At 37.6% G+C, this 21,162-nt stretch overlaps 1 protein-coding gene across 43 annotated transcripts in view; it reads right to left on the bottom strand.

Moving 5' to 3' along the window:
- Positions 1–3,734: 3,734 nt before the first annotated feature.
- ARHGAP12 (Rho GTPase activating protein 12) overlaps positions 3,735–21,162 on the bottom strand; it is a 120,188-nt gene continuing 102,760 nt past the window's right edge. For 38 of the 43 annotated variants that reach the window (XM_081553806.1, XM_081553822.1, XM_081553836.1 and 35 more), the window contains 9 exons: positions 19,578–19,679; positions 16,861–16,959; positions 12,892–12,994; positions 11,306–11,422; positions 9,401–9,499; positions 7,457–7,534; positions 7,223–7,357; positions 6,877–6,979; positions 3,735–6,114 (listed from right to left, as the gene is read on the bottom strand). In XM_081553806.1, coding sequence (XP_081409932.1) covers positions 5,940–6,114; positions 6,877–6,979; positions 7,223–7,357; positions 7,457–7,534; positions 9,401–9,499; positions 11,306–11,422; positions 12,892–12,994; positions 16,861–16,959; positions 19,578–19,679 — 1,011 coding nt within the window. In that variant the 3' untranslated portion in view covers positions 3,735–5,939. Of the gene's footprint in view, positions 6,115–6,876; positions 6,980–7,222; positions 7,358–7,456; positions 7,535–9,400; positions 9,500–11,305; positions 11,423–12,891; positions 12,995–16,856; positions 16,960–19,577; positions 19,680–21,162 lie in introns of all 43 variants that reach the window. The other 5 variants (XM_081553841.1, XM_081553842.1, XM_081553813.1 and 2 more) reach the window with 1 other exon arrangement.

Below are 21,162 nucleotides of genomic sequence, written 5' to 3'. Positions count from 1 at the left end.
ACTGAAAAACTATGCTGTAACCAGCATCTTCCCAGAATCCTTTCCATGTGTCTTCACACAGGAGGTATGATGTGGATTACTTATGTGACTGCTAACAATATTGTTAAATCCATGATTTTCCTGAAACTTTAGCTAATGTTCCACTCCACATTTTATTGCTTCCCACCATGATGATCCATCTGCTGTTTAAAACCAGGCCTCATCCACTGAAACGATGCTTCATCAAAGCCTTCAATATTTCCTGTATTTATCTGACAAACTTGCCTAACTTCAACTCAACAAGTACTCGAATTACATACATCATTCTCAACTCAAGCTACCCAATCACATAGCAATAAATCTCAGCTCAATCTCAGCAAGCTGGCCTGACCACAACACTAGCAGCTGACTGGAAAGCATATCCATAATTTATAATAAAACTACTAAGATTGATCATTTCAATTCACCTACTCAGTAAGGGTTTTACATCAGAACTAAATATACACCAGTTGTCATAATGCCAATCTCAAAACCATAAACACGAAAGCAGGGACTCTGTTTTGTTCATCATCATATCCCCAAAGGTTAAAGCTCTGCGTTAACAAAACATATTCACATTCATTAAACAAAGTCAATGAATTTGTTGAATGAATAAATAGGATCTTAGAAGTCTGTTTAAAGTGTCTTCCCAAACTCCTTTGCAGTGGGAGATGTTTCAGAGCTGCCTGTTATCTGAAACAATGATTTCATATCGTCTGATGCTGGCTTTGTGGAACACTGATGCCAACTGAATATGCTCCAGCTGCTTCCAAGAGTGGTTAGACGGGTAAGAAGGTTCAGCTGTTGGTACTGGCAATGCTCAGAATCAATTTGGCTAACGCAACAGGTCAGGAGGCAGGGCCATAATCAGAGGGCATCATTAGGTGCAGCCAGGTATCAGGAATGACATCTGATCTGGTTTCCAACATAAGTGTTGAATTCAGGGAACCTCATAGAACTAAAAATATTGGGGACCCCCCCCATAAAAGGGGGACCACACAGTTGTGCTGGCTTTCACAGAGGCCTTGATTCCTCTTCATGTCTACCCTCTCCAGGAAATCTGGACGTTGTGGACACAAGGGCCTCAGGAAGCCCCAGTACAGCCTGTGTGAGCAGCCACTCATCTGACAGTCCAAGGCAAACAGCGGCTGCTGAGACAGGCTGTGTGCATAGTCACCAGAATGCACGTAATACATAAAAAAGAAGTTTCAATATGTCCCATAAATAAAAATGAACTTAGCTTAAAAACAGATGCCCACAACAGGTAGACAAGCTGTTTCTTCATCAAACAATATATGAACATGCCAGAATATGCTTTACTTAAATGTGTCACAAAGTTTAAATAGAAATAACGTAACTAATTAAGATGTTTCTTCCCTTAGGCTCATCCTTCTGAGCCACTGACCAGCCATCAGGCTGTAGGCATGCACACACATTCCGAGCCTCCATAACCTAAGACTGTGAATGTGAGGTCCCAGTAGGTCTGTCCTGCTTGATCCATCAATGAGACTCAGTTTTACTGAAGAGTTAAGATACCCATTTCTCTTGACCAAATATATAAACAATCAGAATGTCCAGAAGCAGGCCCTGAATACCAGGCTGAATCTCCACTAGTCATGACCCTGATCTGACAACTGTTCTGACTTCCACTTACGCACAGGCCTTGTTGACAGTTTCCACAGCGTCACGTGTCATTCTGATGTCAGTACAGGTTTTATCAACATCACAGGATTCACGACAACTTGCAGGTTTCAGTGCTACTTGCACTGTGAGCCACAACAATTAGAATTACCTAGGGAACTCCCTGGTGGTCCAGAGGCTGAGATCCATACTTTCACTGTACGGGGCATGGATTTGATCCCTGGCTAGGGAACTAAGATTCCACATGCCTCAATTAAAAGTTCCCACGTGCAGCAACTAAGACCCCTGCACAGCCAAGTAAATACATTTTTATAACTATTAAAAGCAAAAACAAGCTAGCAAACAAAACAAAAAAAGAACTACCGAGAAGATCTGGCTCCCGGTTAAAATTTTTACCAAAGGCTGTTCTTCTGAAAACGTTGGGAGAGGAAGTAAAATGAAGGGAAGGGCGGGTTGATGAGAAAAATTAAGAAACCAAACTTTTCTGGATTCATATTGTAGTGGTGTGTTAAACAGTTACCTTGTTCTCTATGTGCTGTTTACGAGTACCATGAAAGTGCTTTTTGCATTTTTTTTTTCCCCCTGCAGGAGAAGGGAAGCAATGAAGGAAATGAAAGAGTTCATTTAAGTGCCACAGTCACATAAGGCTAATCTGTAAAAGCTCAATCCAGCTGAATACACTTACAGCCACCCCTGGTCCACAGAACTTCAGTTGAGAAGCCTAATTGAGATTCTTCAGGAGAACTCCCTGCCTTCCGTAGCTACAGAAGGTCTTATTAGCATTCTGGACATCCCGTTCTCTGCAAGGCCTAAGGCTGACTTTGCCAGGCCTGGGCTCCGGGCTTGTGAATTTTCAACAGATTCTAATCACCATCATTGTAAGGCTGCCGATCTTTTTTGCAGCCCCTTTGCCTTTTTTTTCTTTTTTGGTTTCAAACTGAAGTTGCATGTAACATGACTGTATTAGTTATACTGGAATACCATCTAAAAACAAAACCAGAAACGATGCCCTACCTCGGGGACTGTAACAAACACGCTGAATTCACTAATTAAAACACCTCAGTCTCAAACTAGGCATGCTTTCTATAAAAGAGGATCGTTAGTGCAGATGGCTAGAGTTGAGAGACGAGGAAACTTAGTAAAATCCTACTTTCTACTCATTTTCAACTCTATATGGATGCAGTATTGGAGTAGTTGACTTTTAGAAGACCAATGAGAAGATGACACCCATCTGACTGTTCTTATTTCTTTTCCACTAAAGAGACACGTTGTAGGTTCCTCTATCTATTTCTTCTAAATGCTTAAAGATGTTGGAGAAATCAGTGTTGTAAAAAACGGCATGTTTAAACATTTAATCAGAAGCCTCTCCCATGAACTGAAAAAAATCTCAGGGCACAATTATGGAATAACCTTTTTTCCTCTCACTGCCATCTTCATATTTAATATTACAGGTTTATAAAGAACCATGGGATAAAATTAAAATAGTATAAAGGTCTCCAGGTATCTACCATTATTATTATTATTGATGAGTTTTCATTTGTATGTATGCAATGACACATTTGGGCTTCCCTGGTGGCTCAATGGCAAAGAATCCACCTGCCAATGCATGACACACGGGTTTGATCCCTGGGTCAGGAAGATCCCAGGAGAAGGAAATGGCAACCTACTCCAGTATTCTTGCCTGGGAAATCCCATGAACAGAGGAGCCTGGCGTGCTGCAGTTCATTGGGTGGCAAAAAGTTGGACAGGACTTAGCAACTGAACAATATACATACACATATATGTGTGTATGCGTATATAACACAACTGTCTATGCCCGAAGTTTGGCTGAATTATTCCATTTGTGCTTTTCGCATAAGAAAAAAAAAATCTATAGGTTTGCCTCTACCTAAAAGGTAACAATTTTTTTTTCTTAATTAACTTTTTCTAAAGTAAAAAGCAAAATTTTTTATGGCAGTAAAATGTAAGTAGTATTTTCTTGTATTGAAATAGAACAACATATTTGAATATACTTTTTTCTTTCCATTTCCAACTATTTTTTTTAATGACACTCTGAAGGAAAGTCTATTAGTAAATGAAATTTCACTGACAATTTATTTCAGCCTTTAATATATTTTCTACTAAAAATCAAGCTGTCAAGACAGGAAAAATTACTGGTTTTGTTATGACAAAACAAGTGAGAATTTTTAATTCACAGAGGATGAAAACACAAGACATTGATCTCATTGTACATACAATATTACAATAAGCTGATTAGCCATGGACTATTAAAACATTTAAGACTTCACATACACACGTGTACTTTGAAACAAGAAACACAAGACAATTTTATTCTTTGATATGTCGTAACTACCAAGAGAAAGAACATCACTGATTTGCATCTAACTGTTTTCCTGGCATACAATCACTACACAGGCCAGGCCTAGGGCATACTGTATATGGTTATGGACATCTTTAGGCAAATATAAACATTCTCATCTGGGGGATTTTTCTCTCTGCCCAAGACAATCTGCTTTCCCACTGCTGTCAAATAGCTTAGTTTGTTATCAATTTAATAAGATCACAACCACAAACAATACTTTTACCACAAAACTCAGGCGAGAGGTTTTTAGACAGGTCATACGAAAAATATTTGTTCCCAAGAAAACGAATCTGTAAATTGTAAATGTGATCCTAAGAAAAAGAGTCTTGGTTACAAATCATTCACTTTCAAATACTGATGAAGAAACAGAGCAGAGGGGGAGGAGGAGCGGGTCGGGTGGAGAGGGCACCAGTGCAGTGGGGGGCAGAAAAGGTGTGAAATGAGGGAGACATATTTGCCACAAGAAATATCGGATTCACTTGATTTTTTTTTTAAATGAGGTATTATAAAAGTGTGCCAGTAAATGCAAAACAAAACAAAATTAAAAACCAAATGCACATTTGCAATGGAAAAAATCTCTAAACCTCTTATAGTTTTCTTTATTCGGATTAGACATTTCATTTACAGCAGTTAATCTAGAAAAATACATTTTAAAAAAATCTTCAGCAGACCATGCTCTCTGTAACAAAACCTTCCAAACCCTGTTTTATTATACAAACCGATCTACATTAGTAATGTAAAAAGAAATTCTCAGATTTAGCAATGTCATTTTCGATCTGACCTCTATCTAATTTACATATGGGTTTCCACTATTCTTACTGCCGTTAGAATTCTGTCATAAATTTTTTTCTAATGTATTCTGTACATATTAAATAATCTAAAAGGTTCCTCTTGTAGTGCATTTACCATTTAGCAAGTCTATTCAGCATTTTTCCAGTACCATTTGCATTACAGTGATTTGCTGTAAATGTAATTAAAATCTAAAAGTGCACACAGTTAACTTCCTCAAATAACGGCCTGTTTCTGGAGGAAACCTAATATTCATGGAGAAGGGTTACCAGGATCGTGATTAGAAACAAGGGGTTAGAATGTGCTCTGAGACTATACAACACAATTATATACATGAGCTGAAGGACAGTCTTCAGCCTGAACGTACATCAAAGAAAGTTGGTTTCTCCACAGGATCATACCAAGAACTCAATATGGCACTAGAGAGAATTAGGATTGTTAGCTACAAGTCAGTGTAGTATAGACAGCCCCCAAATACCCTGAACTGGCTTATGCTAAATTCAACTCTAGTATATCACAGTGTTTTAAGTACTATTAGTGTGCCGCTGTGTTAAACAGTGAGGACAGCCAGCCTTCATTAAGGGATGGTGTCTGGGTTGTAATGAGTCCTAGCACTCAGACTGCCACTGCATGCAGAAACCCTGGAAAAGAAATACACAGGTTTCGAAAAAGACATACTTCACTTTGTTTTAAATGCCCAGGAGCGTTTTCGAAATAGCTGATTGTAAGCGTTGTTCTATCAAGTAATGAACCTATCAAATCATGAGAAGAAATTCTACGTTATCCAGTTTAAGGAGAAAAACATGTATTCTTACCAAATTATCCAGTGTATATGACTGGTTAGAATCGCAAGTTTTGATTTTTTTTTTTTTTACTGAAATTCAGAGTGTGAAATGCAAACATTCAGGATAAAATTAATTCAAAGGTACACACAGGTTTATCAACTTGCAACAAAGCAGCAAATATGAGGGCTTAACACACATCTGGACTCTTCCGTTCCCTTCTGATCCCTCAGAAAAGTGCAAAATCAAAGAGTCACTGCTTGGTCCAAACATAAGATACGTCAGGTATAAGGATCTGGAATCTGATGAAATCCAGCTTCTATTCCACAGGTTGTCCTCAGTAAGTGTCAGCGTCCAAAGATGGAATTTATCTCGAGAAGAATTAATTCTACTATCTGATTCTGGTAGACGGTATGGACCGCTATGTTACCAGTCTCCTTCTCTGGCTTGAGCAGAGTGGGACCAAAAACAATCGCTATGCTCTGATAGGTCATTCGGTTTTTTTCTCCATTTTCTATAACTCTAAGAGGAAAATAAAATTGTTAAAAGAGAAAATTTAAAAATCGGGGAAATTCTTCAGTGTTATAAACAGTTTGCATTCAGCAAAGAGAAATAATGCTTGTTTCCCTAAGGTACATATAAACTATTTAACCAAGCAGAATTCAGTCTGAATAATATGGAAAGTTTTCTTTTGGATAAACTTAGGTGACAGGTATAATTGAACACATGCTATAATTCAGATATAATTTCCCCCACTAAAGTGATGGGGAAATCTCATTAGAGCACAGAGAATAAACTTTGAATTTTACTCATTTTATGCTATTTAAAAAAAAAATCTCATGCTGTGATCACTTATTTTAGTAAACTGGTATTCTTCCTATCAGAAGTTTTGGAGTAACTATATGGTAATTTAGACCTAATTACCCTGACTTTAAGGTAACTGAATATTCCTCACTTAACAACCAATCTCATCTCCATAATAGTTAACTTGAGCAACTATTTCTGAACACTTACTACATGCTAGGCATTATATATTAATAAAAGTTTCACATATAAAGTTGACCTTAATGTATTCTTTATACCAAACCATGTTACCTATGAGGAACTGGGGCTCAGAGACATTATCTTTCTTATGTTACAACGACAGCGGACCAACGCAGCTGGGCTCTGGATCTGGGTCTGGGCGCTTGGCCCCGGGGGCCCCACACCACATCTCATACCTGTGCACTTCTCTGACCTCCTTTTTCCCCAATTACTCCTTCTCTCCTGCTGTGAGACTCTTACCTTTTGAGATGTCTGAACAGAATCTGCATTGTGTCCTGATTTGGCTTTGGCAACTGTTTGATCAGGTCCTTCACAGCAGAGACACGCTGTCGTGGTTCTTGTTCTGGAAAAAAGACAACGAATGGAGAGTCTGAAGGAAACTGAAAGCAGTGACAGGGTTTTGGAACCTGGTATTTGGTGATACACAGTGACACCTGGTGGTCGCATTTAAAATTTCTGGAGTGAAGCGATTCTTTGAAAAAAACTTGTTTCAAGTTAAGATCAAAAGGAATTGCAGTAGCTTAATCTGTATGTACAGAGGGTTTTCAACATCTGGGGAGAGAACTGAGTACAACTACATACTTACTAATTGCATTAACAAAATCATTAAAATGATTAAATGTAAAGAGAGGTTCCGGTAATTCTCGAAAAAACATTTTGAGGGCTCCAGTGATGACATGAATATCTTCCCATTTACTATCCTTCAAGTCCAATTTCTCATCTGCAAAACAGAAGGAATAGGAAATTCTTGGAAATTATTTTAAACCAATTCTAACAGTATGAGTGATTCTGTATATAACAACAGGGAATATGACCTCACCGTGATTGACTGCAAACCTCAGCTTCTGGATCACTGCTAGGTTGCCACTAACTCTGTAAATCCCATCAACATCCAGCCCTAAGAGACAAATGACAATAATTCAAGACAGAAGTTCTTGTTGGCCTCGTCTACAGATCCTTTCATGTCTTAGAATTCTTATTTATTAACATTTAGCCTAAAATAAAATTTCTCTTTTCCTCTCAATGGCTTTTTATAGCTACTTGGCAGGGAAAGAGGGGTGGAGATTCACTCTGAATTGTTTGGTAAATAGCAACAAATCTACTTTATCATGCAGACTGTGGACTGCCTCACAGAAACCATCTCAACCTTGAAATACTAACAATTCATGATAAACTTCAGCCAACACTTGAGGATAAATTAAACAGTAAAGAAAGCTGGTAGATAAAATCAGCCTACCCATTTCTTTGTATGTAATTTGATAGTGTAAATGTACATATTAAGGCACCCTCTGAAAAATGTTTGTCAAATTATTGTTGTTGTTCAGCTGCTAAGTTGAGTTCAACTCTTTGTGACCTCATGGACTGCAACACACCAGGCTTCCCTGTCTTTCACTGTCTCCCAGGATTTGCCCAAATTCATGTCCATTGAGTCGGTGATGCTATCTAACCACCTCATCCTCTGCTGCCTTCCTCTCCTACTGCCCTCAACCTTTCCCAGCAATTACGGTCTTTTCCAACAAGTAGCTCTTCGCATCAGATGGCCAAGTATTGGAGCTTCAGCATCAGTCCTTCCAATGAATATTTAGGATTGATGTCCTTTAGGACTGACTGGTTTGAACTCCTTGCAGTCCAAGGAGTTCCTTTTACTGAAGTAAAAGTGTTACTCGCTCAGTCATGTCCTACTCTTTGTGACCCCCACGGACTGCAACCCACTAGGCTCCTCTGTCCATGGAATTCTCCAGGCAAGAATACTGGAGTGGGTTGCCATTCCCTTCTCCAGGGGATCTTCCCGACCCAGGGATCAAACCCAGATCTCCTGCATTGCAGGCAAATTCTTTACCATCTGAGCCACCAGAGAAGCCCAATAAACTTAATACAAGCCAGTAACTAAAATGATGGTTCTATAAGAACTGATAATTTGAGATAGCTATTAATTTCTTCTATTATATGGAATAGAATCATTTGAAATTCACACAATGAAATCCCCCAAAGTTCAAATATTCAATAAATGATGATGCACATACTTAACATTATCTAATGTGCTTATTGTTCATTTAACTTCCAGTAAAGGCAAGGACCATGGCTTCTCTATTGTCAGGCTTATAAAGATCAGACAAGAGATCCGTAAGCAGCAGTAATTACATTTTATGCAAACATTTTCATTACACAAGATTTTTTTGATGACATACTGATGTAAGTTAATGTGACTGCAGTCAAGATACTGTTATTTTAAAAGCTAGTATAAATAACACTAATAAATAACATGCTAAAATTAACCAAAACAGAAATTAATTTAAGTCTTCTTTTACAAGAAATGATATAAAGAGGATTTGTCTATTTGGACACTTTACAGTTGACTTAGCAGTTTTGGAAGGGCATCTCATTTTTATTATAAACAGAAGAAACTTTCTCTTGGTAAGTAAACACCATCTCTGATACTGTCCAATCATTTCTTAATAAACACAGTTTCACAATCACCACTTTCATTTTAAGCAAATGTCAACCCCAAATGGATTCAAGGAATACCATATCCTTAATCAACCCTAAGTACTGAACATTCAACAGATGACTGCAAAGATCTTAATTTGAAACAGTACAAAAGAGTAAGCTTTTCTCTTTTTTGCAAAAAAGATGCTTTTCTTGATAACTTACAACTAAAAAGAACTTCTGGTTGCAACACTCAAAATCAAAAATCCTATGGATTTTAATGGTAAAACAGTGGGCTGGTGTGCTTAACATTTAAAAAAAAATTTTTTTTTCTTACCATATTGCTCGACATGTTCAATGCATAATTTCACAAATTTTGGCACTGTGCTATTCTCTCTCTGACACAGATTAGAAAGATTGGCTCCAAATACCTGATCTGGAAGAGATTTTAAGAAATAATAGTTCACAAAGTGGCTAAACCACTGGGAGGGCAACAGGAGGTATCCTTACAAATGTGCACTTCACCATGACACATGCCTGTCTGATCTGTACTTTCCTGACTGCTTCCGATTGCATTTCACCACATGGTTTTCCTTCTTCATGAAGCTCCAGGAACACCTTCACTCACTCCTGCCTGGCTCCTTTGCTCTTGTTTTTGGTGGCCACACCTCGCAGCTTGCAGGATCTTAGCTCCCTGACCAGGGACTGAATCTGCACTTGGCAATTGAAAGCATGAAGTCCTAAGCACTGGACTGTCAGGGAAGTCCCTGGCTCCCTTCTTACTTCCTCGTCCTGTGCAGAGGACAGGATCAATCTTCCCCCAAAATGGAGCTCCTTCTCATCACTCCTGGTCTCAGCTAATATGTCACCTCCTTAGAAGAACCTTCTTTGGGACTTTCCTGGTGATCCAGTGGCTAAGACTCCATGCTCCCAACGCAGGGGGCCCAGGTTCGATCCTGGCTGGGGAACTACATCTCACATGCTACAACTAAGACTTCCCATGCTGCAGCTAAGAGTTCACATGTTGCAACTGAAGATCCCGTGTGCCACAACTAAGTCCCAGTGCAGCCAAATAAATATTGGAAAAAAAAAACAACAACAACCCTCTGCTACCTAAGGTAACCCAATTCTAGTCACTCTATTTTATCACTGTGTTCAATTCTTCGTGGAACTCATCACTATTTTAAATTATCTTGTCTGTATCTCATCTTTATAGAAGTAGTTTCTTTTTTTCCCCAGCAAATGCTTTTGCTTTAAAACATTTTCATTGGACTGTAGTTAATTTACAAGGTTTTGTTAATTTCAAGTAGTTGATTTACACGGTTGCGTTAATTTCAGGTGTACAGCAAAATGACTCAGTTACACATACATATATTCACTCTTTTTTAGATTCTTTTCCTCTATAGGCCACTACAGAGCCTTGAGTAGCGTTCTCTGTGCTATATAGTAGGTTCTCTTTAGTTATCCATTTTATACATAGTAGTGTTTACTGAAACTTATTTGTATATATTAGTTTAGATGCTTTGCAAACAGATGTCCCAACAATAGCCTTTGTTAGAATCTTCACAAAAGACAGGCATAATATATATAATATATATCATACTACCTTTTATTATACGTTTTACTGATGAACAAATGTCTTTTGAATTATGTATTAGAAAATTTTACCTTTGAAATTAAACACATTTTTAACAACTAAAGGTATACACAAGCACATGTAATTTTAAAGAATATTAAAAGATCCTATTAGTGAATTGTGACTCTTACACATGAAAAAAAATATAAAAATTAGTTAAGAAAAAACACTTTATACTAATTTTGTAATTACTTTAAATGAGAATTAAAGGCAAACAATCAAGAATAAAATTGGTCATAATCTTTCTTCTTTTTTTCTACTGTTAGTGACTATTCAATATTTCTTCTGATCCGTGCATCTCAAAACTAAAACTCTTTATTGTCATTCTGAAAGTTTGCCACCCACCCCATCACATCTGTGTAGTTCCTCTGGTGCAGGGTTTCTAAAAACTAAATTTGGTATTTAAGTCTGTTCAATGCTTTAAATTCATATGCATTTAAAAATCAATTGTAATTACTCAAATGTACTGTAATCACTGAACTGATAACTTAATGAATAAAGAATGAAAACATTTTTACTATTTCAAAATTACTCAGCTCTAAATGTAAAATGTCTTATCTCTGATTCTGGCCAAAGTTCACTGCTATAAACATCACTTCTACCTACCTTTAATATAACCTTTTTCACGAACAGCTTGCAAAGTGGGGCGTCGTGTAAGAAACTTCTTCAAGTTTTTCTTGGTTTTTTTCTGTTCTGAAGAATCTATGCTAGATACTTTTGTGGCTTAAGACAGATAGGTATTAAGCATTTCATAAGATAAAGGCTTTTTTGATAAAAATTTTTCCACCTAGCATTCAAAATATATTAATCTCATATATAAAAATCACAGTAAATCAGTTATTCTAACTTTAATATGGTTTAAGGGTAACTCATGAAGAATTAAATTAACACAGACCGAATTTCAAAGTGATACACCACATAAAACATTCCACTTCTATCACTAAACACTGACCACAAACAGTGCCTCCTTTGGTATGTGTGCCAAGACATTTGTAAGTTATTCTAATATATACTCATTATTTAATAAATGATACTATGTACAGTCTTAAGACTATCTCCCAGTTTTACAGCATAAAATGAAGAGCAAAAAGTAAAGAAACCATCCTATAAAACATAAACAAAACCTCCACCCTTCTCTATCCTTACTGAACTGGGAGCTGGGGATTGTATATGTACACATATATATTAAGAGGTACTCATATGTACACACATATATGTATACACATATCCATCACCATTATTTGTGCTTCAACCTGAACTCTGACTCATCATAACTATCCCTACCCTGAGCTAGGGATGGGATCACCCAGAAAATGTTCTACCATTTCTTGTAGTCCTGATTTCTTTTGTGATTACCATAACACAAATTTGAAAAGTAAATTTCTTGAAAATAACTATGTGTGAAGAAAGTTGAGAGCACAAACAATATGTGAGGAAAGAATTAAAATAAAATTTTCACGTGTTTACACTGTTACATGGTGACAGTGTCAGTAATAGGCCTGAACAATTCCAATGTGAGAGAACAGAAGAACTGATTTTTCTACTCCTTCAGTTACTGTGAAGACCAAAAAGTTCCACATTAAATGTGGATTTGTTCAAACAGATTTAACAAAGTTCAGAGTCATGGCTAATGGCCTGTTCAAACTATGTAATTTACAAGAGGCCTGCTTTAGAAAATGCAATTCCTAAAACTGCTGGCTCACTCTGGTCCTGTACATATATGTGGTCTGGAGGTTAAATTCATGCAGCTACCTGCACAGACATCTATGAGTCACAGGTGGCTGCCTGGTGTTCAGTTTGGAACTACGGTACATATCCCCGAACTTTTGACTTCTCAACGTGTAAGGATCTTAAACAGTAATTACCTATTTTAAGTTCATAAAATTCAGCTTCCTAGAGACCTCAACATAAATACATTCTGTTGTGTGCATTTTTTTTTCTCTTGAAAAGGTAATGCAATATATGGTGCCATCAGGGTGTGTACGATTAGGGTGAAAAATTACAGTGAGTAAATGAAGACGGAGAACACTGAAACGCTGAGGCTGCAACTACTGTAACTACTGCAACTACTGCAACTCTTATAACAGTGGTGATTCCACTTAGCATTTACATATTTACTTTAAAACCTTGAAGAGCTAAGAGAGTAATAACCTCACTCAAACCACTAGCAAAACTGGGAAACAAAAACTTACAACGCAATTTCTTCGGCTCTTTCTGGTCCTTCTCTTTATCGTGCTTTTCTATTCCCGGTGAATCTGGTATCTCCTCTTCAATTGCTTCATCGGGTTCTACTGTCTGTTGGGTAGAGATTTTCCAAACACGTATTACTTTTACGATTACTTCAGATGCAATTCTCAGAATGATCAGTGATCAACTCTTCCAAATGACTTTAAGGAACGAATTAGTATACAGAATCCATGATTTAGATATTTGATAAATATTACAAAAAATACTTTCTCTCCTCCAATGATGGCATTAATTCTGAATATCAATAAAGAAAAAAATTACTGATAATTCACAAGGATAATGGGTTTGTACTAATAGTGACACTATCTTGCCTCAAGTGACAGTAATAATCGTTTGATCAAGTGACAGTAATAACCGTTAGAAGGTCAGGCTATAACCCGTGGTGACAGATCAGGATGAGGCTACACTGTCGATAAGATGACAGACGAAGCTAACCTGTAGTAGCACCTTAACTATTTCACAGCAACAGTCTTTTAAAACTGCACTTTGTGTCAACAGTTCATCATTACTCCCAAACCCATGGATGTCAGGAATTGAAAGAAATCCTAGAACTCATTTAAGCCTAACTAAGTTCACTTTTACAAGTTAAAAAGCAGACTGCATTCTCAAAGCTGAAAACACTGCTTTGCCTTTCACTCTGAGATCCTTATTCCACCAAGAATTTATTTTTGTGCACAGTTTAAGGAAAAGTTCTGACTTCTCCTTGGACCTCCAGCTGACCCAGCACATGCGCTATCCTGGCACACTGTCCAAAGGTATGTGGGTCTGTCTCCAGGTTGTTTATTCTGTTCCACGGGTCAACATGTATCTATCCCATAATAGACAGGTAGCTTTATCAGGGCCTGACATACGAAACAGCAAGTCTTCTTCAAGAGTGTCTTGCATATCCTTAGCCCTTTGCATTTCTAAATGAATTTTAGAAAAAGCTTGTCAAGTTCTACCAGAAAACCTACTGGGATTCTGAAGGAGATTCAAATACCTCAAACCTAAAAATTCATAAATCATTTGGAAGAATATTATAGCTTTATATAACTGAATCTTTTAATCCACGAACACGATATACTTCTCATTTAATTAAGATTTGTCAATGTCTCTCAGTAATGTTCAGTATTTTTCCCTGAAGAAGTTTTGCCCATCTCTTGCCTTCAGTATCTTTTGCTATGTCAAAGCTTTTGACTGTGTGGATCACAATAAACTGTGGAAAATTCTGAAAGAGATGGGAATACCAGACCATCTGACCTGTCTCTTGAAACCTGCATGCAGGTCAGGAAGCAACAGTTAGAACTGAACACGGAACAACAGACTGGTTCCAAATAGGAAAAGGAGCACGTCAAGGCTGTATATTGTCACCCTGCTTATTTAACTTATATGCAGAGTACATCATGAGAAACGCTGGGCTGGAGGAAACACAAGCTGGAATCAAGATTGCTGGGAGAAATATCAATAACCTCTAATATGCAGATGACACCACCCTTATGGCAGAAAGTGAAGAAGAACTAAAGAGCCTCTTGATGAAAGTGAAAGAGGAGAGTGAAAAAATTGGCTTAAAGCTCAACATTCAGAAAACTAAGATCATGGCATTTGGTCTCATCACTTCATGGCAAATAGATGGGGAAACAGTGGAAACAGTGGCTGACTGTATTTTTTGGGGCTCCAAAATCACTGCAGATGGTGACTGCAGCCATGAAATTAAAAGATGCTTACTCTCTGGAAGGAAAGTTATGACCAACCTAGACAGCATATTAAAAAGCAGAGACATTACTCTGTCAACAAAGGTCCGTCTGATGTTGAAGCTGAAACTCCGATACTTTGGCCACCTGATGTGAAGAGTTGACTCCTTTGAAAAGACCCTGATGCTGGGAAAGATTCCGGGCAGGAGGAGAGGGGACGACAGATGATGAGATGGTTGGATGGCATCATTGGCTCGATGGACATGGGTTTGGGTGGACTCTGGGAGTTGGTGATGGACAGGGAGGCCTGGCGTGCTGTGGTTCATGGGGTTGCAAAGAGTCAGACACAACTGAGTGACTGAACTGAACTGAATTGAAACAGTACACATTTAAAATTTTTATAGTCAATAATATAGTCCTCCCTTTTCAGTTGGCTTATTCCCTGAACCTGGAGGCCTTAATTTAAAAAACCACCTTCTCCACAAGGCATCCCTTGATCCCTCCACTAGTGTTAGCCGCTAAATAATCAGAGTCTTTATACGTTCATTATATTAACTGTTCAGCTGTCTGTCTTCAGTAATCTTCTGCCTATGACTGTAAGCTCTATGCGTCTGGCTGCATCCTGCTACATCCCAGTGCATAAGACACTCACACGTTTGGTAAATGAACAGCAGCATCCTTGCTTTCAAAGGATAGTGAATGGATTACTGTGATGAGAGCTGAAAGCCCATTCTGGGTAGAGGAAAAGGTACATCTGGATAGACAGACCGGGCTCAGGCTGTTGAACTTTAATAGGAATCATATCAGGTTTCTGAGCAGGAGAGGATTATAAAAGAGATTTAGGAAGTTTCATACTGTAGTGGCATTAAGAATGGATTGGTGTGGGATGGTGTGAGATGAAATAACGAAAACTGTTCAGGGGGTTACTCTTAGTATAAACATTTAAAGACCTGTCCATGGTTTCAGAAATAAATGAAAAGGGACCAGGGTCAAAAATTTCATACAGTACTACAGACTGCAAAGGGAGAATTCACATCTAGACTGGTGAATAATTTACCAGAAGAGTAAAAGTTAGAGGTGGAAGAGTTAAAAAAAAATTCAGATTCCAAATCTGGGTGTTCTAAATTGGGCGAATCACAAAATTTGGGAGCATAAAAGGATACTTGGAGACAATCCAGTCCAATCTATTTTTTTTTTTAGTAGAAAAACTGAGACCCACAAAAAGAGAACACTTGGATATGATCACAAACCTTGTTAATAATTAAGCATTACCAACAAAGTCTCTGAGAGACATCTCAATCTCTACTAAAGCCAGTGATTCCCCAACTTTTTTCTGTCTCCATTTAGTTTAAAATCATTATACTCTTAAGTATCCACTTTCCTTTCACTTCTGTCACTGACACATGATCCTTAATCAGGAGCCATGTCCCCATATGCTGAGGGGGTAAGAATACAGTCTAAGAAAGTGCAGCTTCAAGTTGTTTATTACTGCTCTTACTAACTCAGCTTCAGAATAGAAATATGAAGTTCTTTTGGGTATAATACATATGAGAAGAAATTTACCAGGAACACAAGGGTACTGTAAGTAGAAAAGTTACTAAGAGAGAGAAAGTGCGAATGACCAGATAGCTTCATTCATCTCACCATTTTGCTCAGTACCAGTTTCCACCAAATGGTATGATTTCCAGCACATCCAGTTGATGACAATATGACAACAGAGTGGACTAGGCATAGTGGCTGGCCCTGCCCCTGGAGCTAATTTCTTTTTGAATCAATGCCTCATGTGAGGGTTACGTGAAATCGACTGGTGGCAAACATTCTATAAATGTGAATGTTAAATCACTTATCAGCCTCTCCTGTGCTCACGGCTCTGTCGCTCAGTAACGTCCAACTCTTTGCGACCCCATGGACTGTAGCCTGTCAGGCTCCTCTGTCCGAAGGATTTCCTGCCAAGAACACTGGAGCAGGTTGCCATGCCCTCCTCCAGGAGAGCTTTCTGACCCAGCAATCGAACCCGCATCTCGTGTCTCCTGCACCGCAAACGGATTCTTTACTGCTGAGCCAACGGGGAAGCCCCATCAGGCCCTAGGAATTGCTAAACTGATCACTGTCAAATATGTATTTTTAAAAAGTATTTTTTTACACATAAATTGGAAACTAGATATACAATAAATAGCCAAAAAAAGAGAAGAAAGATTAAGCAGCTCTAAGGTAAAAAAAAAAAACCCTAAGTCAAACACATACCTGATTACTGATAGTACTACTGAGAACTTTAAACCAATCATTGATAACGGTGTCACTGTCAGACTGAATCAGCAATTCAGTTCCTTGACGGGTTTTCAGCTTTAAAGAAGGAAAAAATATATATGTGGTTAGTGCTTTCAATCAAGTAAATGGATTTAATTCCAAGTCTACTAAACCACCAGCAAAAGATGAGATGCCATATATTGTATTAATAGTGATGCAAGGTTATAGATTCCACAGTGATGCCACTATCCTTTATTTTAGTATAAAATAATACCAGCTGAATTATTTTACAAAACATGATGTTTTTCTCACAACACACTCTTTTTTTTTTAAATAAATTTATTTATTTTAGTTGGTCACAATACACTCTCAATGAAAAGCTAATAATTTAGGATACCAAACTATCACACAAACACCACAAAACTTGCTGAAATCTTGTATATGTCATCATTAAAAACAAGTTCAAGTATCTAGGCTATGCATTTTAAATGAGAATTGAAATATAATTTGTAAAGAAATAAAACCTATGATAGTTTTACATAAACTTGAGAAATTTTTTCTCTGGTTTACTTAGTATGAAAATATAATGACTTAGTACAAAGAGAGGGCACAGACAATAATTTTTACATCCCCTTTAGACAGAAACATTACTGAGCTATCAAACCATGAACTAACTAAAGTAAGGATACAATGTATGATTCTATATGAATGTGATAATAAATTTACATATGACATCCTTGGTGCAACTGAAGAAGGATTTTGAGTTAGTCATAGAGAGCATTCCTTCTATTTTCTGGCTGGTTAATGTTTGATTTTCTTTTTTCCCAGAGGAACATATGGCAATGCTTCCCAAACAACATTCTGAGATACAGGCCTCAAACAACTCCTATAATAATGTTTTAAAAGGTATCCCTCAAAAAATAAAGGATTCATTATGTGATGTTAATTTAGAAAATACTGGATTGAGGAGATTTGAACAAGACTCTATCCTTCCAGACTTCTCAGAGTTTTGTTACTCCAGGGTGCACTGTGGTTTTCTAACAGAGGAATAAAATACACACTATTTCCCAAATTTATTTGGCCATGGGACCCTCTTCATTCTGGAATGAAACAAGGCTACCTCAGGAAACAGTGACTTCCTTCCGTGAATTTCTTCCTAGAAAGTAGGCCAAGTAATCAATCAATAGTGAATATCCACTGCACATAAGATACTCTGTTCTGTTAGAGGTTCTCACTTAAAAATAAGAATAGCATTGAAACATGTATACTACCATATGTGAAATAAATCGCCAGTCCAGGTTCGATGCCTGAGACAGGGCACTCAGGGCGAGTGCACTGGTATGACCCTGAGGAATGGGATGGGGAGGGAGGTGGGAGGGGGTTCAGGATGGGGGACACATGTACACCCAGGGCTGATTCATGTCAATGTATGGCAAAAACCACTACAATATTGTAAAGTAATTAGCCTCCAATTAAGATAAATTAATTTAATTTAAAAAAATGAATGAAATAAGTTTTTAATACATGCTAAAAAAATAAAAATAAGCAAAAAATGTAGTCTCTGCTTGAAAAATTTTTCTTCTTTTTGGATAATCTAATGAGGAAATAATTTACAGAAGATATTAACTCCAGCTACATGAAAACAAGTGCTATTTTTAATGCATAAACTTGCAACATCTCTATTGTGGTTTCTAGTGAGTCTCTGAAGAAAGGAAACATTTGACAAGCAGAGACTAGCAGCCCTTGGTACTGAAGGTAGATTCATCAGGAGTAAAAATCAACAGGACAGAAACACTTAGGTTCCACTTGGGAAATGTCAACTCTTCCAATCCCCCTGGACAACAGGAGGAAAGGCCTGAGACAGGAGGCTCTAAAGGAAGGCTATTTGCAAAGCTGGTGTGAACACCCCTCTGCTCTCCACACACGCAGTGTGACCGTGGCTGCTCCACCAGCAGGGGGACCCTGAATTTTCAGCCGGCCGCCTGGCTCGCTTTAAGATGCAGAACACACTGGTGTTTGACTCTTTATCCAGATCTCAAGAAGCCCTGGGGCTCCCACTCTGGCCCTCTGGGAACCCTGAATGTGAAGAAGTGTGGAGTCGCTCCATTGAGCAAGGAGAGAGCCAGTGAGAAGGAGCCCAGCCAGCAGCGAGCACCAAGCCTGGACAGGGAAACTAGACTGTTCAGCCCCACTCAAGCTGCTGGACGACTGAAGCCTGGTGACCGGACGTGGGTGAGGTCAGAACCACCAGTCAGCTCTGAGCATCAAAACCACCACTCCACTCTGCGCAGGCCAAACTGAGCAAACAACATGCATCTTTTCTTGGGCTACTGAGTTTGGGGTGGTCTGTAGGGCAGCAATAAGTATGTGTTACTGTGGGGAACTTTTTATGACACTGGGAAGGCTTTAACTTACTTTTTAATATTGGATTCTGTGGGTAAAGGGAACCACACCTTTTACTGCTGCTGGGGAAATGCAAGACTTGGAACAAAGGCTTGCAATATAAAGTCTGAGATCTAATCACTTACGCAAATGAAGCTACATCTTTACATCAGCTTTTTTGACTTAAAAGTTAAGTCAAATACAAACTGACTTAATGACTAACTCTGCTTTAACTAGCCACACTGAAAGACAATTTCCCCAATAACTCAAAACAGAAGATAAAATTATTACGGTTAAGAATGAGGATTATACTTAGACAATAATTTATTTACCTCAAATACATTCTTTTTGCTGGATTTATCCTTTGAAGCCATCTCGATGGTTGCTCCCTTAAGGTCCACCGTGAACTCCGGTTTGGACTGATTACTCCCAAACTTTGTTTCGGAAAAAAGGAAAAACCTTTGTTATATTCATGTACATACATGTATCCAAGAAGAATTAAGACTAATTTTGTATTATTAACAACAAACAAAAGGAGGTTACCTCAAATTCTCCTCTTTTTATATCATAAAATAACAATTCCTACTTGAAAGTGAAAAATGTTTGTAAGACATGATTAAGTATAGTTCATTGAAAAGGAAACAAAATGGCTCAACTTCCATCATTACAAGAAAAACACAAAGTAAAGCCACACTAGTATCTTTTTTCACCCATTAGTATAAAAAGAACAACAAAAAGTTTGATGAAAAGTTACATTGGTGAGGCTAGAGAGTAATAGGCCCTCATTTGCAAGTGGGCTATAAACCAGAACTCCTAGAGAGGAAAAACTGCTAATACTATATTTTCAAATTTATAAACACGTGTATACTGTGGCTGAGCAATTCTATTTTTTGGAATTTATTCTAAACTATCCATAATTATGTAAAATGATGTGTTCCAAAGGTCATATTCTTATATACATATAAATAACATATGGCAGATAACCAAGTTCTTTTCCACCGAATAAACATTCTCTAAACCTGATTCTGTACTTTCAAAGGTTAAAGGTTATTTCCTTATTGACTCTTTATGTTGTCAACAACTAACAACTTGTAAAAACAAAATCCTGAGCCCCATGTTCTTTCATTCGGTCTTTGTTGGAAATAAAAGCTGGAGCCAGATGCTCTAAAGCCTCAGCAATTGAAAGAGGAACGGTGAACAGATCAGGAGACAGTGGACATGGGTGGTTTGAGAAGAAGCAGCACTTAGTTGGCTATTATATTTTGTTAACCAGATAAGGAAAAGGTTAGTAAGCAGCAGAAAAATGTATGTTAAATATAGACCTACTCTATATATTGCCATCATTAACATAAATTTCTGTTTCATCTATCAACTGAGAATAGAAAATAGCATCCCTATGTTACTGTAGGATTTGGGAGTTTAAAAAATCCTTACAGGCTGATGAATTGTAATCTTCAAGTTCATAAAGATTTGTTATAGAAAATCTCACTTGCTAAAATACTTTCAAATTCTATTTGTCATCGGAAATGAATCTTACCCACCAACCTTATGATATTCATTATTCGTAACGTCAATGACAACATTTGTAATTTCACTTTTAATAAATGCTTCAACTTCTTCTGTTCCCTTTTACTACATCTTTTACTACATCTTAAATACTATAGCTGACATAATTAAACAAAATTCAAGGTATTATATGGGACTTACTAGCAGAATCAAAACAAAATTCAGACTATTTCATGGAACTAGTGGAACAATTAAAATATCACAAAACAAATTTTAACAATTCCACAGAGTCTCTGCCTTCTTATACCTTTTGTCATTCAAAAAACATTAAAATTAATTCACATTGTAATTTAAAAATCACTGTAATTAAATCACAAAGCTATGATGGGCACAGATAACTTTCTGAGCAAA

The sequence above is a fragment of the Giraffa tippelskirchi genome, chromosome 13 (assembly GCF_054371585.1).
Source record: "Giraffa tippelskirchi isolate mGirTip1 chromosome 13, T2T-mGirTip1v1.2.pri, whole genome shotgun sequence".
Lineage (NCBI taxonomy): Eukaryota > Metazoa > Chordata > Mammalia > Artiodactyla > Giraffidae > Giraffa > Giraffa tippelskirchi.
Note: the sequence above shows the minus strand (reverse complement) of the source record. Positions and strands in the feature narration are given on the sequence as shown.